General features: G+C 36.0%; 1 protein-coding gene across 1 annotated transcript in view; it reads left to right on the forward strand.

Annotated features, from left to right (window-relative positions):
* The window catches only part of TOMM70 (translocase of outer mitochondrial membrane 70), a 47,658-nt gene that overhangs the window by 12,437 nt on the left and 18,584 nt on the right, over positions 1 to 16,637 (forward strand). Inside the window, exons 2-6 of the mRNA XM_007164030.3 lie at positions 1,974 to 2,147; positions 4,392 to 4,518; positions 6,152 to 6,261; positions 9,225 to 9,373; positions 11,655 to 11,862. Coding sequence (XP_007164092.2) covers positions 1,974 to 2,147; positions 4,392 to 4,518; positions 6,152 to 6,261; positions 9,225 to 9,373; positions 11,655 to 11,862 — 768 coding nt within the window. The remainder of the gene's footprint in view (positions 1 to 1,973; positions 2,148 to 4,391; positions 4,519 to 6,151; positions 6,262 to 9,224; positions 9,374 to 11,654; positions 11,863 to 16,637) is intronic.

Consider the following 16,637-nt stretch of genomic DNA (forward strand, 5'->3'; position numbering starts at 1 on the left):
TGAGTTTATTGTAATAATCCTTTTTAATTTTCAAGATGTCTAATTGGTGCTCTTTAGAAGCAGCCTTTTTAAAAATGACTGTGGTAACCTCTTATTCCTCTGATGTTAAATTTTCTGTTTGCTTTGTTTATCCCGCTTTCTCAAATACTAGTTTTTTATTTGAATCAGGTGCCTCTCTTTTATGGTATTAATTTTCCTTTATGTTAGCAATTCTTGACAGTATGGTCTCTTGAAAGATAGGCAAGGTATGCTTGTCACTTGTCTCTTGGGTGGAGGGGATCCTCACTCCTTCTGAATGGTACAACCCTACTCCAGTCTGATTTCTCTCTCTTAGTGGAGTGGGAGGACTGATGAGGTTGCTTCAAGTGCAGTTTTCCAGCAACTAGAATCCACAACTACATAAGAGAGTCCTAGTTGTCTTCTAGTATGAATGTTTGGTGCTGAGGATTTTTACTGTCAAAGTTTTTGGAAGGTGATTAGGCTATTTACAAGTGGAAGATTTCATATTTATCTGTTACTCTGTTTGTATTCTAGTTGGCTCCTTTCATCCTCCCACATATTATTTTAAAATGAGCATGTTTCTTCTTGACACTAGCAAACTTAAACTAGCTGTTTTATATTCTGAACTTAAAGTTTCCTACACATCCTTCTTTGCACACTGTAAACAAAAAACAAAAAACAAGAAAAACAAAAAATTATAGCTACATTCAGACTAAAGGAGAAGGGAAACAAAAGGTAAATGGAGGGGGACAGGTAGCAAAGAAGAATGAAGCAAGAGGAAGGGAGAAAAGAGCAGATACAGAAGGTTGCTATCCCATTGTCTCTTTGTGACTGAGATGCCCTGGGCCCCAAGCAACATAGCCTTCCCTGTAAGTTAGTTGTGGGGGTAGCTGCTTCTGCTTTTGCTTTGTCAATGCTTACCTGTTGGAGATATATGGGTTCTTTCGTAATCACGTATTTGTTAAAGTTGAGTGATGTTGACAAACAAGTTTGGGGTGAAGATGTGCCGTGAAGCTCTTGGACCTAGTAGCTGGGACCTAGATAACTGGATTTGTCTACAAGGATGCTTCCCAAACGTTGACTGAAGCTTTTGCAACTGTCCTCAGTGGGTATTAACTACCCACTCATGAAGTATGTGAGATGGCTCCTCTAGGAAGCAGATTCTGAGACAAATATAGGAGTCCCCCAAATGTATTTGACTAGCAAACAATAGATTTGGGATAACAATTGTAATGAAGATGGCAAAGTGTTTCTAGTATCTCTTCTACACTGTTGACAAACAGCCTAATAGAAAAACAGCAATACGTGTGAATAAGTGGTTTGCAGAATGAAAAAGTCCAGTGGCCAATAAAGAAACATGAACAGATTTTCAAATTCACTGATAGTGAGGAAAATGTGAATTACAATAATATGTGAACTAGAATTATGTTACACTGGGGTTTTTCAGCCTAGGCACTGTTGACATTTTGGATCAAGGTGGTGGTGTGAGGGTGTTGTCCTGTGCATTGTAGAATGTTAGCAGCATTCCTGGTTTCTACCTACTAGATACCAGTCGCACCTCCTCCTGACCCTAGCTGTGATAATCAGAATGTCTCCAGACATTGTGAAAGGTACCCTAGAGGGAAAATCATCCCTGATTGAGAACCACTGTTTTATACTCATTAGACTGGCAAAAATTAAACACAGCTATCATATCTCTTGCTGGCAGGAATGGCAGAAAAGTGGTACTTTCAAGCACTACAGCCTTTTCTTGGGAGAAGTCAGTGTTTTTCGAGTTAAAAATATATAAACCTTTTGGCTAAGCAATCCTGTTACTAAGACGCTATCCCATAACGATATTTATATGAGTGACTTGCATTGTGAACAGCCATTCTGCCCTCCCATTTTTTCTTAAGTGTGTCATTTAATCACTGTGATCCGAATCTATTACTGAGTATTGATAAGTTTTTCATAATTGTTTCCTCATATTTCAGAACTCTCTTGATAGAGCCCAAGCAGCCAAGAACAAAGGCAACAAATATTTTAAAGCAGGAAAATATGAACAAGCTATTCAGTGCTATACCGAGGCTATCAGTTTGTGCCCTACAGAGAAGAATGTTGACCTTTCCACGTTTTATCAAAACAGAGCTGCTGCGTTTGAGCAGTTGGTATGTATCCTAGGTTGGTTTTTCTGTTTGTTTTGTCTCTCTTTATTTGCATAATGTTTCAGTTAATGCCACTCAAATAAATCTAATAAAACATTTTGAAGTTGTTTTGAAATTACAGGATTTTTGTTTGGTTTTTATATCCTTTAATTACATAGCTTTCTAAGAACAAATTTTAGTTTTGCTCATCACATACACAATCCAAAGTTGTATATATCAGATTTTATGAAATTAGATAATATAGAAAGTTAAAGTTTCTGGTGACCCCATCCTCCTCAACAGTTTGAGTTTATTTCTTCAACTTTTGTCCCCATATATGTAATAGTAGCATATGTGGGGGGGGGGGAGAGACCAAAAGATGAATTCCTATTACATTGTTTGCAACATATTTTTTCAGTTGCCCACTGTATCTTGTACAGCTTCTCATAGCACACACAGATCTATTTCATTCTTTTTAAAGGCTATAAGTAGCTGTTACATGTTTGTATAGTGGAAAACATCTCCCTGTTGATGAACATTTGAATCGCTTCCTATTTTCCCTATTGCATTCAGTGTTGCAGTAAATATTTTTGTAAGTATTTTTTTGCGTACTTTCAGGAGAATAAAATTCTAGAAATGGAAACATAAAGAGATAGTATCAATACCTATTCTAATAATAATATATGAACATGTTTGTTTTCCAGTATCTCACTGACTGTGTATTACCAGTCTTAATAATATTTGCCACTCTGGTAGGAGAAAATTTCTCATTGTTTTAATTTGCAATTTTTGAGATGTTGGTGAAGTGGACAATCTTTTTCTATGTTTATTGGGCATTTATATTCTCTGCATTTTTTGTTCAACCAAATTTTATTGACTGTTTCATATATGAAAGGTTACTATAGTAGGAGCTGGGTCTATAAAAGCAAACAATTATGCATAGAACTCAAGGATCGCAAAACAACTATTAAATGACATTTTGATAAATGCTTTGATTCTATAATAGACGAATGAGTGGGGTTGGTGTAACACTCCATGAGTGTTACAAATGGAGGAATAGTGTATGTAATTGCTCTGAGGCAGGCAAGAGTTTGCCATGATTAAAGAAGTATGTATAAAGGATCCTGGGGTATAGAGAGATGAAACTGGAAAGGTAGCAGAGGCCAGATCAGGCAAAGCCTTGCAATGGTAAGAAGGTTGGATTTGATTCTGAGTGTAATGGGAAATATTTAAGGGTTTTAAATAGGGCAGGAACATCATCTAAAATTGTTCTCACTGTTCTGTCAAGAATATATTGGAGGGAGGCAAGAGTGGAGGCAGGGAGACTAAGGAAGGATGTTGTTGTAGTTGCCTAGGTGAGACCTGAAGGAAAGCTGAAGACCAACAGAATTTGCTGTTGTATTGGATGTGAAGCGTGAAGAGAAGCAGAAGTTTTAATAATAGTGGAGTGAAGAAGGAGTGAGTCAGCTGACAGTCGAATTGAGAAATGTCTCTATTTTAGGAGCGTGGTTTGGGTTAAAGAGATAAAGTTTGGAGTCATCTAATTTTAGTTGTTATATACTACCAGGACAATAGATGTGATCACCTAAGAGAGAGAAGGGATGAGTCCTTGAGCATTCCAGCATGTAGAAATCAGATAGAGGGGAAGAAGTCAGCTACAGAAGTTGGGAAGGAGCAGCCGGTGAGGTAAATGGAAATCAAGTAGAGTGGCAACTCCTTGGAGGTTTGGCAATAAACAGGAGCTAAGAAATGGGATAATAACTGCAGGGAATTATGGAATCAAAGGAGTGTCTTTAAAAGATGGAAAATACTAAAGCAAGTGTTTTTATGCTAATAGGAATGATTCAGTAGAGAAGCAGATTGATGCAGAGGCAGGATAGCTAACAGTGACGTCCTTGAAGTGGGGAGAATGTGGATCCGTACCCCAAGTGGAAGGTTGGCCTTTGGTGAAGGGGGTGCTTCCTCAGTTTTAACAGGAGGGGAGGAGGAGATGATGTGATCACATAGATGCAGGTAGGTTGTAGATTTGGTGGTAGAAAGATGGCTTAAATATGTCTTTTACCTATTTTTAAAAATTAGGTTGCTGATCTTTATTACAGTTATTTATATGAGCTGTTATAATGTATTGTGGACATTAACTCTTTGTATGAATTGGGAATATTTTTTCTGTGTGGGATTCTTAACACTTGGCCTCCTGAGTTTAGAAAACTGATTTCTGTCAAACAGTGCTTCCTTTAGTGTGACTTTTTTTTAATACTTTCATTACAGCAAAAATGGAAGGAGGTGGCACAAGATTGTACAAAGGCTGTTGAACTTAATCCCAAATATGTGAAAGCTCTCTTTAGGCGTGCAAAAGCCCACGAGAAGCTAGACAATAAGAAGGAATGTTTAGAAGGTGAGGGTATTTTTGTGTTTATGTATGAAAATTACTAAAGTCTTCGTAGTCATTGGTAAATTTATATGAAACTCTGCCTATGAGTAGAGAAATCAATTGTGTTTAAAAGTTTTACTCTTCCCCAATTGAGACTTTGTTTTCTAGTTTAAATTGAGATTGCAGATACTTGAGTACTGTCTCGGTTCCCGACTATGGAATTAAATGATTTAGAGTTTATATACCACACATTTTAAACTTGGCAATTAAGAGCATCAGTGTAATTTCATGAATAAGAAATCAGAAGAGAGGTTTTAGTGAACGATAGTGTTTCTAAGATTCTACATATTTTTCAGTTAATATCCTATATAAATATGACATAATTTTGAGAGGAATCATTAAAGAAAACATTTGGTTTTTGCCCTTGCAATTTTCAAACATTATCTTATACTCAATTAGAAATTATGTAATTGATACAAAGCATCAAGTGAATTTGCCTATTCTCAGTAAATATTATAAATATTCTTTGGCCTGTAATTGGCCATATCTGCTGCCAAAACTTCAATTAGGGTATCCGCCACTGGCCTATAAAGTACATTCTTCTGGGTGATGTAGAGCTAAACCAAAATGCAATTTCTGCAGTCAAAAAGAACTTTCCACTACATACTTAAATCTGCTTTAAAAGCATCAATAATCGTAAATTTAGCCATATTTTTTTAAAAATAACATTATTATTTCAAAAGGAAAATCTGTTTTATTTATTTATTTATTTATTTAAAATCTGGATTACCAATTGAGAGTGGTTTAGAGAACATTTTAGAAAAACTTGAGGTTTTGTGGTATCATGTACTTTGGTGGTGGGTGGAAGGAGTGTTGCTTTGGAAAAGAGACTTCTGAGTTTTGAACCAGACTTTGAAGTTATTAAGCGATAATTGTAGAGAGGAGTTTAAATGGATTTTAGATGGAGAAATGGGATGGGGAAAAGACATTGACATTGGCACTAGCCAGATTATCAGGGGAACATACAGCAGATTGACTTGTTTGGAGGAGCAAGGATTTGGAATTGTGAGAAATTGAATTCAAAAAGAGAGAGACAGCCATTGTTCACTACTTCGAATGAAAAGTTGAGAGGTTAAGGAAACATTGATCTTTTAAACTTCAAACCACTGTGTGTTGAGCTGTAGCATAGCCAGGTTAAAATAGTATTTTGAAGCAGATTTAATTGAGAGCTGTGTGGCAAGATGGCTTTGGAGACGAGGAGTAACCCTGAGGCCTATAAAAAGACCAGACATGAGAGAGCCACATTATGTTGATTTGGCGTATACTTAACCGGCCAGAAAAGAATATTCCTGGATTACTTGTTTTATTTGCTATGTATAATGTTAGAGTGATGAGAAACATCACAAATGGTGTAGTATAGTCCCTTTCATTTCACAGGTGAGGAAAGTGAATTCTGGAGAAGTAGAGTGAGTTTCTGAGCTTTGAGTTTGGTCATGAAGTATGTAAAACTAAAGTGTTAATCAGTTTATTGGAAATGATAGGCACATAAAGCTATGCATTTAGTTTGGCTTTCTGTGGTAACATTGAGCCCATTTGATGCTGCTAATAATCTTCGCGATAATTTCATACTTACTCTTGTTTTTTGCATCATTTCTAGATGTCACTGCTGTGTGTATATTAGAAGGGTTCCAAAATCAGCAAAGCATGCTGTTAGCTGATAAAGTTCTTAAACTTCTTGGAAAAGAGAAAGCCAAAGAAAAATACAAGGTAAATTAATCTGAATTGGTTAATAGAGGAAGTATACATTGTGAAGGGTCATTTCTAATTTATACTGCTTAAACTTGGGCATGATGGTTACAATTGAAATTAGATCTGGATTATATTTATTTTTCCTGTAATCTTGGGCTTTTGTGGCTTACCTTTTTAAAATAAGAATGTAAACTATGTCCAATATTGCACCTGGAGGATATTGAAAGAATTCATGTATATTAGAACTTGTCAAACAATGGCCTACAGGCCAAATCCAGCCTGCCACCTGTTTTTATGAATAATGTGCCAATAATGTTTTATTGGAACTCAGCCACTCACACATTGTTTTAGATGCTTTTAAGCTACAACAGCAGAGTTGAGTGGTTGTGACAGAGACTGTATGGCACATAAAGCCTGAAATATTTACTGTCTGGCCTTTTACAGAAAAAAATTGCCAACTCCCATTCTTTAAAGTTTTTGAAGACATGCTGTATAAATTGGCATTGGTTTTACACAGTTAGTAGATGGTTTAATTCAAGAAACATTTATTGAACAGAGGTCCATAATGGGCATTTTAGAAGGGTAGGTACAAAGACCTGGTCCTTGCCCTTACAAAGTCCTTAATGAGAGAGACCATAATAAGTATAAAAGGCATGATATTGGTAAAGTGTCATGGAGGGATATAAGTAGAGGGCTGTGGGAGTACCACAGGTATCACTAAACATCGGTAGAGGTGTTCTGCTAAATTTCATAATATCGAGGTAGTTGTTTCTTTCTTCTTTAATAATAACTTGCTTTTCTGTTAAGTTGATTTTAATAATCTCTCTGTATTTTTAACTTTACATCTCTGAATATTAGCTGAGTTAAACAGAGTTAAAACAGGTTTCTTCACTGCAGGACTTTCATGTGCTAATATGTGTTGTGAATCTCCAAATACAGCTATACTGGTTCTCAGTCTCTTTAAACTCTGGAACTTATTTCCTTCCCTTCAGCATCTGGTAGAACATGCTGTTTTGAGGAACTAGAACTGGTGCTCCTCAAAATGTTTTGCAAAATACCATGTTAGAGTCTCACAAATTGAACTTTGAAGGAACCTCGTTTCCTTGAGTATAATGCTATTGTTGAGTAATTATACTGGTTGGACTGCAGAGTAGTAAGAAAATATGATAATCTACATTTATATAGGTTCCAAATTAGTTTCCACATATATTTTCTAACCTGTTCGTATTCCACTTTGTAAATTCCACTTTGCAAAATACTTTTCTTTTATTATTTTTATTTTTACAATAACCCTATAAGATAAATAAGGATAGTATTTTTATTGCTATTTTAGAGATGAGAAAACTGAGAATGACATGTGTAAGATCACATAGCTAATAAGTAGCAGAGCTAGAATTTATATCTTGTTCCTTTGATACTTAAGGCCATTACTTATAAAATATTGTTCTCATTTTAAATTTGTAACTCTGTGAAAGACAGGGAAGTGGTAGCTTCATTTCTAAGCTGAAATAGGAAACTACAAGACATTAATGATTTATTCAGCTTCAGTAAGGGCTATTTAAATTTCTATTTAAGCTTTTTCCCTGAAGTGGTAGATGATTGCCACTTATATATTCCAACACAGGGTCTTCGGTGAAATACTTAAGTTAGGTGTATTTATCACTTGGTGGGTGACCATTTGATTTAAAATGGTAATTAAGACACACTGAATCTCTCCCCAGAGAGAGCACCAAAAAAAGAGTGTTTTTCCTTAGATTTTTCTATTCAGTTTTCTTATTTACCCCACTCTCATCTATCCTAGATTAGATCATATACTTACAAAGCCAGATTCATTTTTTTCCCCCTCCTTCAAATACAAAGACATTAAATCTACCAAAATAATAGAAATGATATTTGTTATACATACAATTTAGAATACCATATTTTCACTCTAAAATCTTTGGGTTGAATTTTGCAAGGGTCCAAAATATGTTATGAGAGCCCTTTGGTGACATTAGTCCCTTTTCCTTCTTCCTTTAAAACTTTATCATCTTAAGTATAATAAGGAGAAACAAAATACTTCTATGATTATGAATCAGGTTGCCATGGGAAAAAGTAATAATTAAAAGAGGAAATGAGATTTCATTCTGACTTTCAGTGGCACTTACTACAATGGAGATCTTCAGATGCAGAATAAGTAGGGGGCAATGAAAGCCCATGGTAGATGGACTTAACATTTTAGCACCTGTGTAAGACATGGTCCTGAGTAGTAAATTGAGATGTTAATCTTCTAGGACAGGAAGATAATTTTAACTCAGAAGGAGATAATTTTAACTCAGCAGTTATTTACCACCTTTGTTCCAGATTTCACCTTCTTTTAGTGAGTGGTTCTAAGAGTTCTTGACTTTTTACATCTTTGGAGAAGGGAAAGGCTCTCATTTAAAACCTACTTTGAACAGCTGGGACTGGCAGCATTACCATTTCCACTGTCTATTGCGCTACGGTTTGGAGCCTGATATTCTTCAGTTATCTGAAAATGAGATGCCAGTTTTTTTTTTTTTTTTTTTTTAAAGGATTTTCTTATTTATTTATTTATTTATTTATTTATTTTTGGCTGTGTTGGGTCTTCGGTTCGTGCGAGGGCTTTCTCCAGTTGTGGCAAGCGGGGGCCACTCTTCATCGCGGTGCGGGGACCGCTCTTCATCGCGGTGCGCGGGCCTTTCTCTATCGCGGCCCCTCCCGTCGCGGGGCACAGGCTCCAGACGCGCAGGCTCAGCAATTGTGGCTCACGGGCCCAGCTGCTCCGTGGCATGTGGGATCTTCCCAGACCAGGGCTCGAACCCGTGTCCCCTGCATTAGCAGGCAGATTCTCAACCACTGCGCCACCAGGGAAGCCCGAGATGCCAGTTTTTATGACAGTGGTTCTCAGTGTTCTACAAACGCATCTGCTTCTTTGGTTAGTGTTTTCTATTTTGATGTGTATAAATATGATTAAATTTCAGAATCGTGAACCTCTGATGCCATCTCCACAGTTTATCAAATCTTACTTCAGTTCTTTCACGGATGATATAATTTCTCAGCCAATGCTTAAAGGGGAGAAGTCTGATGAAGATAAAGACAAGGAAGGGGAGGCTTTAGAAGTAAAAGAAAAGTAAGTGTCTTGAGTATAGTATCTGCTTAATGTTCTGTTTTGTTTTGTTTTTTTGGCGGGGGCATGGTTGTGGGGTTTTTTGCTGCCATAGAGCCAAAGTGGAACTCTGAGTCATCGCCAAAAAATCTGTTTATAAATAGATATAAATATAATAAAATTATAATATATAATAATAATAATATAATAAAAATACTTCTCTTCTCACACATCTCTATTACGCCCTAAGAGTTACCTCTCTGGTGACTCAAGGTTTTACTGCCAGGAGTCTGCCCTGCATTTAAGGTCCTACATGATATTCTCAAGAGATCTCCTAGTGGAGATCAAGTGGCTGATTATATTTGAACAGGGGCAGGGCACTAAATTAAAAAATGATTGTATAGCTCAATATCCAGATGTTTTATTGCAAGGAAGTTTATAATATATAATTTAATTTTTAGGAGTGCCCAAAAGAGTGACTTTCTTCAAGGTTTTTTCTGCATGCCTAGGAAAATGCCATTTTTTGGGTTTGTGTTTGCTCCTGTAGACAGCTGAAACCAAAGTACAAGATACTGTGTTTACAACTGGAGGTCAAGTGATATAATGTAGTATATAAGCTATCTAGCCTGCTTATCCATTTATATTTATCAATACTTTTATCTTGCTGTGAGGCTAGCTCTCCTCTCTAAGAGAAGGTACAACATTATTACCAACATGACATTTTCTAATGAGTTTGGAAGAAAAGGGAATACTGTTTCCAAAGCAAAGCATAATTTTTCATCTATAGCATATTGGAAGGTTTAAAGGAAAAGATTGCTTTTAATTTGTATCTCCCAATTTTTCTACCATTATTGGCCACCTTTTAAGGGAGGATACTATGCATAATTGTGCCAAGATGTTCAAGTTTGAGTTAGTTGGTGAGCAATCTCTTTGAGAAAATTGTAGATGGGAAGTAAATGTTTAAGGTGATGCCAATAATTGCCTCTTCTGATTAGGAAATAGTCCTTATCCCAGAAAAACTACAATGAAGTTAATACCATTATTCTGAAAACTATATTGAGAGGTGGCAGGACATAGCTATGTCTCACCAGAACAGTAATTGGAATTGGTCCTAAGTTTTTGAATTCTGTTTTACTCTGAGCCTTAGCTTCATCATTTTTTGAATGGGGAAGTAATAGTTACCTTTGAGGCTTATTATGAGGTTTAGAGGTCATGTTTGTAAGTATCTAGCACTTAGGTTCTCAATAAATAGGAACCGTTATTACTTCCAATCTGATTTAATAATTATTTTGTCTTACCCTGGTGACCTGAGGAATAAAACTAGAGTGCAGGGAATATTAGAATGTAATTATAGGAAAGGTTAGCACAGAGTTTGTAAGACTTTGACTGACATAACTTTTAAGTCACTTGCCAGTTTTCTCTATTAAGAATATGTAGCAAATGAAACAAGAAAATGTAATTTACAGTGCCCCTTAAAGGACATATAGTGTAAATTCCTTTTCAGTTCAAAAAATTCCTTCTACAAGCCTTTTCAATAAAAGCCACCATCTTAGAAGAATGATGATATTGTGGTCACTGCTTTTTAAAAAGTAGGGAAAGGGTGTTTTCTTTAAGTCCTATTTGATGGAAGAGTCTGCTTTGATATTTCCACCTATTCATTCTAGGTCTGTTCTTTTAGGTGAAACAGCACAACTTCTGGATGAGAGCCTTTTATCAATAGATATTTCCCTGCCTCCAGTTCTTGCTCCCTTACAGTCCATTTTCCACAACACAGCCAGAGTGATCTTTACAAAGTGCAACTCAGGTCACACCTCTTCCCTTGGGTTCTGTGACCCTAAACTCACTTGATAATTTCAATTTCTCTGTTCTTTCTGTTAGTCATAAAATAACTGTTGAGTGCCATCAATGTACCACAGATAAGAAGGTGAATAAGACAGGATCCTTTCCTGTGTTGCAGATCAGTCTGTCATTAGCTCATCTTTTCGTGTGTCTAAATGTTGAAGCCTGGGCAATAACCCTAGGTTTCTGCCATTTTCTCTGTTGTTTCCTTTTTTAAAACTCTCTCCAAGGCAGCAAGGAAATCCCAGTCTGCCTCAAAAATCCTAATCTGTTACACACACTGCCCCACATACCACCACCCACGCTCGAGTCTCACATTGACTGGCTAACTTGTTAAGGGGAAGAGGACAATTGTTTAACTCAGGTATACTAAATGTGGCAAGTTTTAGCATTTGATGTTTCTTTAGTAATTTTTTATGCTCATTTTATTAGTAATAGTAATTTCTTGTGCTCATTTTGTTTTCAGCTCTGGATACTTAAAGGCCAAACAGTATATGGAAGAAGAAAACTATGATAAAATCATAAGTGAATGCTCAAAAGAAATAGATGCCCAAGGCAAATACATGGCAGAAGCATTATTACTACGAGCTACTTTCTACTTGCTTATTGGCAATGCCAACGCGGCCAAACCAGATTTAGATAAGGTCATCAGCTTGAAAGAAGCTAATGTGAAGGTACATTTAAAACTCTGTGTGTGTGCATGTGAAAAAATTAATAATAAATAAAAATAAGACTTTTAGGTATGTTTTGCCGAAGTTTTGGCATTTCAATTGCCTTTCTCCAAAAGATTATTTTTTGCTTTGGAAGGGACTACGCCAAATGATGATTGAGTTGGTGCAGTGAAACTGAATCATAAATATCAGTGATAGATATCTTTAACTAGGAAAGGATTTTTTTTTTTCCCCCTATAATATCTGGTAGCTTCAGCTTCCCCGTATAGCTTCTGCCTACTGCATTGGACTATATTTGGGTAGGGGTAAAGGTGATGTAGCAGTGCTATAGGTAGTATTGTAAATAACGTGCAATATGTAGTACAAGGCTATAAAATGCATTTAATAAAAAATAAACACATTTAATATATTCTTTTTTTTTTTTTAACATCTTTACTGGAGTATAATTGCTTTACACTGGTGTGCTAGCTTCTGCTGTATAACAAAGTGAATCAGCTATACATATACATATATCCCCATATGTCCTCCCACTTGCCTCTCCCTCCAACCCTCCCTATCCCATCCGTCTAGGTGGTCACAGAGCACCAAGCTGATCTCCCTGTGCTATGTGGCTGCTTCCCACTAGCTATCTATTTTACATTTGGTAGTGTATACATGTCCATGCCACTCTCTCACTTCGTCCCAGCTTACCATTCCACCTCCCCACGTCCTCAACTCCATTCTCTACGTCTGGTCTTTATTCCTGTCCTGCCCTTAGGTTCTTTAGAACCTTTTTTTTTTTTGAGATTCCATATATATGTGTTAGCATATGGTATTTGTTTTTCTGCTTATGACTTACTTTACTCTGTATGACAGACTCTAGGTCCATCCACCTCACTACAAATAACTCAATTTTGTTTCTTTTTATGGCTGAGTAATATTTCAGTGTATATATGTGCCACATCTTCTTTATCCATTCATCTGTCAATGAACACTTAGGTTGCTTCCATGTCCTGGCTATTGTAAATAGAGTTGCAATGAACACTGTGGTACATGACTCTTTTTGAATTATGGGTTTCTCAGGGTATATGCCCAGTAGTGGGATGGCTGGGTCATATGGTACTTCTATTATTTTTAGTTTTTTAAGGAACCTCCATACTGTTCTCCATAGTGGCTGTATCAATTTACATTCCCACCAACAGTGCAAGAGGGTTCCCTTTTCTCCACACCCTCTCCAGCATTTACTGTTTGTAGATTTTTCAATGATGGCCATTCTGACTAGTGTGAGGTGATACCTCACTGTAGTTTTGATTTGCATTTCTCTAATGATTAGTGATGTTGACCATCCTTTCATGTGTTTGTTAGCAACCTGTATATCTTCTTTGGAGGAATGTCTATTTAGCTCTTCTGCCCATTTTTGGATTGGGTTGTTTGTTTTATTGATATTGAGCTGCAGGAGCTGCTTTTATATTTTGGAGATTAATCCTTTGTCAGTTGCTTCATTTGTAAATATTTTCTCCCATTCTGAGGGTTGTCTTTTCCTCTTGTTTATGTTTTCCTTGCTGTGCAAAAGCTTTTAAGTTTATTAGGTCCCATTTGTTTATTTTTGTTTTTATTTCCATTTCTCTAGGAGGTGGGTCAAAAAGGATCTTGCTGTGATTTATGTCATAGAGTGTTCTGCCTATGTTTTCCTCTAAGAGTGTTATAGCATCTGGCCTTACACTTAAGTCTTTAATATATTGAGATCATTTTTGTGTATGTTGTTAGGGTGTATTCTAATTTCATTCTTTTCACGTAGCTGTCCAGTTTTCCCAGCACCACTTATTGAAGAGGCTATCGTTTCTCCATGGTATATTCTTGCCTCCTTTATCAAACGTAAGGTGACCAAATGTATGTCGGTATATCTCTGGGCTTTCTATCCTATTCCATTGATCTATATTTCTCTTTTCGTGCCAGGACCATACTGTCTTGATTACTGTAGCTTTGTAGTATAGTCTGAAGTCAGGGAGCCTGTTTCTTCCAGCTCCGTTTTTCTTTCTCAAGATTGCTTTGGTTATTCGGGATCTTTTGTGTTTCCATAAATATTGTGAAACTTTTTCTTCTAGTTATATGAAAAATGCCATTGGTAGTTTGATATCGATTGCATTGAATCTGTAGATTGAGTTGGGTAGTATAGTCATTTTCACAATGCTGATTCTTCCAATCCAAGAACATGGTATATCTCTCCATATGTTTGTATCATCTTTAATTTCTTTCAGCAGTGTCTTATAGATTGCTGCATACAGGTCTTTTGTCTCCCTAGGTAGGTTTATTCCTAGGAACTATATTCTTTTTGTTGCAGTGGTAAATGGGAGTGTTTCCTTAATTTCTCTTTCAGATTTTTCATCGTTAGTGTATAGGAATGCAAGAGATTTCTGTGTGTTAATTTTGTATCCTGTTTACCAAATTTGTTGATTAGCTCTAGTATTTTTCTGGTAGCATCATTAGGATTCTCTATGTATAGTATTATGTCATCTGCAAACAGTGACAACAGTGACAGTTTTACTTCTTTTCCAATTTAGATTCCTTTTCTTTCTTTTTCTGTCCATTTCTTCCAGGTTGTCCATTTTATTGGCATATAGTTGCTTGTAGTAATCTCTCATGATCCTTCGTATTTCTGCAGTGTCAGTTGTTACTTCTTTTTCATTTCTAATTCTGTTGATTTGAGTCTTCTCCCTTTTTTTCTTGATGAGTCTGGCTAATGGTTTGCCTTTTTTTTTAAATTTTCTCAAAGAACCAGCTTTTAGTTTTATTGATCTGTGCTATTGTTTCCTTCATTTCTTTTTCATTTATTTCTGATCTGATCTTTATGATTTCTTTCCTTCTGCTAACTTTGGGTTTTTTTTCTTCTTCTTTCTCTAATTGCTTTAGGTGTAAGGTTAGGTTGTTTATTTGAGAGTTTTCTTGTTTCTTGAGGTAAGATTGTACTGCTATAAACTTCCCTCTTAGAACTGCTTTTGCTGCATCCCATAGGTTTTGAGTCGTCGTGTTTTCATTGTCATTTTTTTCTAGGTATTTTTTTATTTCCTTTTATTTTATTTCCTCTTTTATTTCCTCTTCCTTTTATTTCCTCTTAATAAAAAAATATAATTTTTTTATTTCTTCAGTGATCTCTTGGTTATTTAGTAGTGGATTGTTTAGATTCCATGTGTCTGTATTTTTTACAGATTTTTTCCTGTAACTGATATCTAGTCTCATAGCGTTGTGGTCGGAAAAGATATTTGATATGATTTCAGTTTTCTTATATTTACTAAGGCTTGATTTGTGATCCAAGGTATGATCTATCCTGGAGAATGTTCCATGAGCACTTCAGAAAGTGTACTCTCTTGTTTTTGGATGGAATGTCCTATAAATATCAATTAAGCCCATCTTGTTTAATGTGTCATTTAAAGCTTGTGTTTCCTTACTTTCATTTTGGATGATGTGTCCATTGGTGAAAGTGGGGTGTTAAAGTCCCCTGCTATTATTGTGTTACTGTCAATTTCCCCTTTTATGGCTGTTAGCATTTGCCTTATGTATTGAGGTGCTCCTATGTTGAGTGCATAAATATTTATAATTGTTATATCTTTTTCTTGGATTGATCCCTTGATCATTATGTAGTGTCCTTCTTTGTCTCTTGTAATAGTCTTTATTTTAAAGTCTATTTTGTCTGATATGAGAATTGCTACTCCAGCTTTCTTTTGATTTCCATATGCATGGAACATCTTTTTCCAACCCCTCACTTTCAGTCTGTATGTGTTCTTATTTGTTTCATTGAGGAAGACATTTGTATGTATTGTTGCCTTGAAAAAAATTTTAGAGAAGAATCCTATTTCTTATTTCATGATCATGATTTTTTTGTTTTAATGGCAAGTAATGATGCCTGTCATATGCCATGTACAAAAATGAGCTCAAAACGGATCAGAGACCTGAATGTTAAGAGCCAAAACTATAAAACTCTTAGAAGAAAACATAGGAGGAAATCTTCTAGATTAAGCTGTGGTTCCTTAGGCATGACACCAAAAGCACAAGTGACCAAAAAAGGGAAAACACACTCTATAGGATGGGAGAAAATATTCACAAGTCATATGTCTGATAAGGGGCTTGTATCCAGAATTATTAAAGAAGTTTTCTTACAACTCAACAATAAAAAGATAGCCTAATTTAAAAACAGGAAAGGATCTGAATAAACATTTTCCCAAAGAATATGTACAAAAGGCCAATAAGAACAAGAAAAGCTGCTTAGCATCATTAGCCCTTAGGGAAATGCAAATCAAAATCACAGCGAGGAATCACTTTATACCCACCAGGATGGCTATAATCAGAAATTTGGACAATTAAAAGTATTGGTATAGATATGGAGAAGTTGGAACTCTCATACATTGCTGGTAGGAATGTAAAATGGTAAAATCCCTTTGGAAATTAGTTGGGGTTGGGAAGTTCCTCAAAATGTTAAACATAGAGTTACCATGTGACCCAGTAGTTCCTCTCCTAGGTATATATACCCATGAGAATTGAATTCATATATCAACACAAAAACTTGTACATGAATGTTCATAGCAGCATTATTCATAAGAGCCAAAAAGTGGAAGCAACTCAAATGTCCATCAGCTGGGGAATAGATAAATAAAATGTGATATATCTATACAATGGAATATTATTCAACCATTAAAAAAGAATGAGCTGGGATGAAGTGAGAGAGTAGCACTGACATATATACACCACCAAATGTAAAATGGATGGCTAGTGGGAAGCTGCACAGGGAGATCAGCTCGGTGCTT

Source organism: Balaenoptera acutorostrata, chromosome 4 (genome assembly GCF_949987535.1).
Source record: "Balaenoptera acutorostrata chromosome 4, mBalAcu1.1, whole genome shotgun sequence".
In the NCBI taxonomy this organism is placed as follows: domain Eukaryota; kingdom Metazoa; phylum Chordata; class Mammalia; order Artiodactyla; family Balaenopteridae; genus Balaenoptera; species Balaenoptera acutorostrata.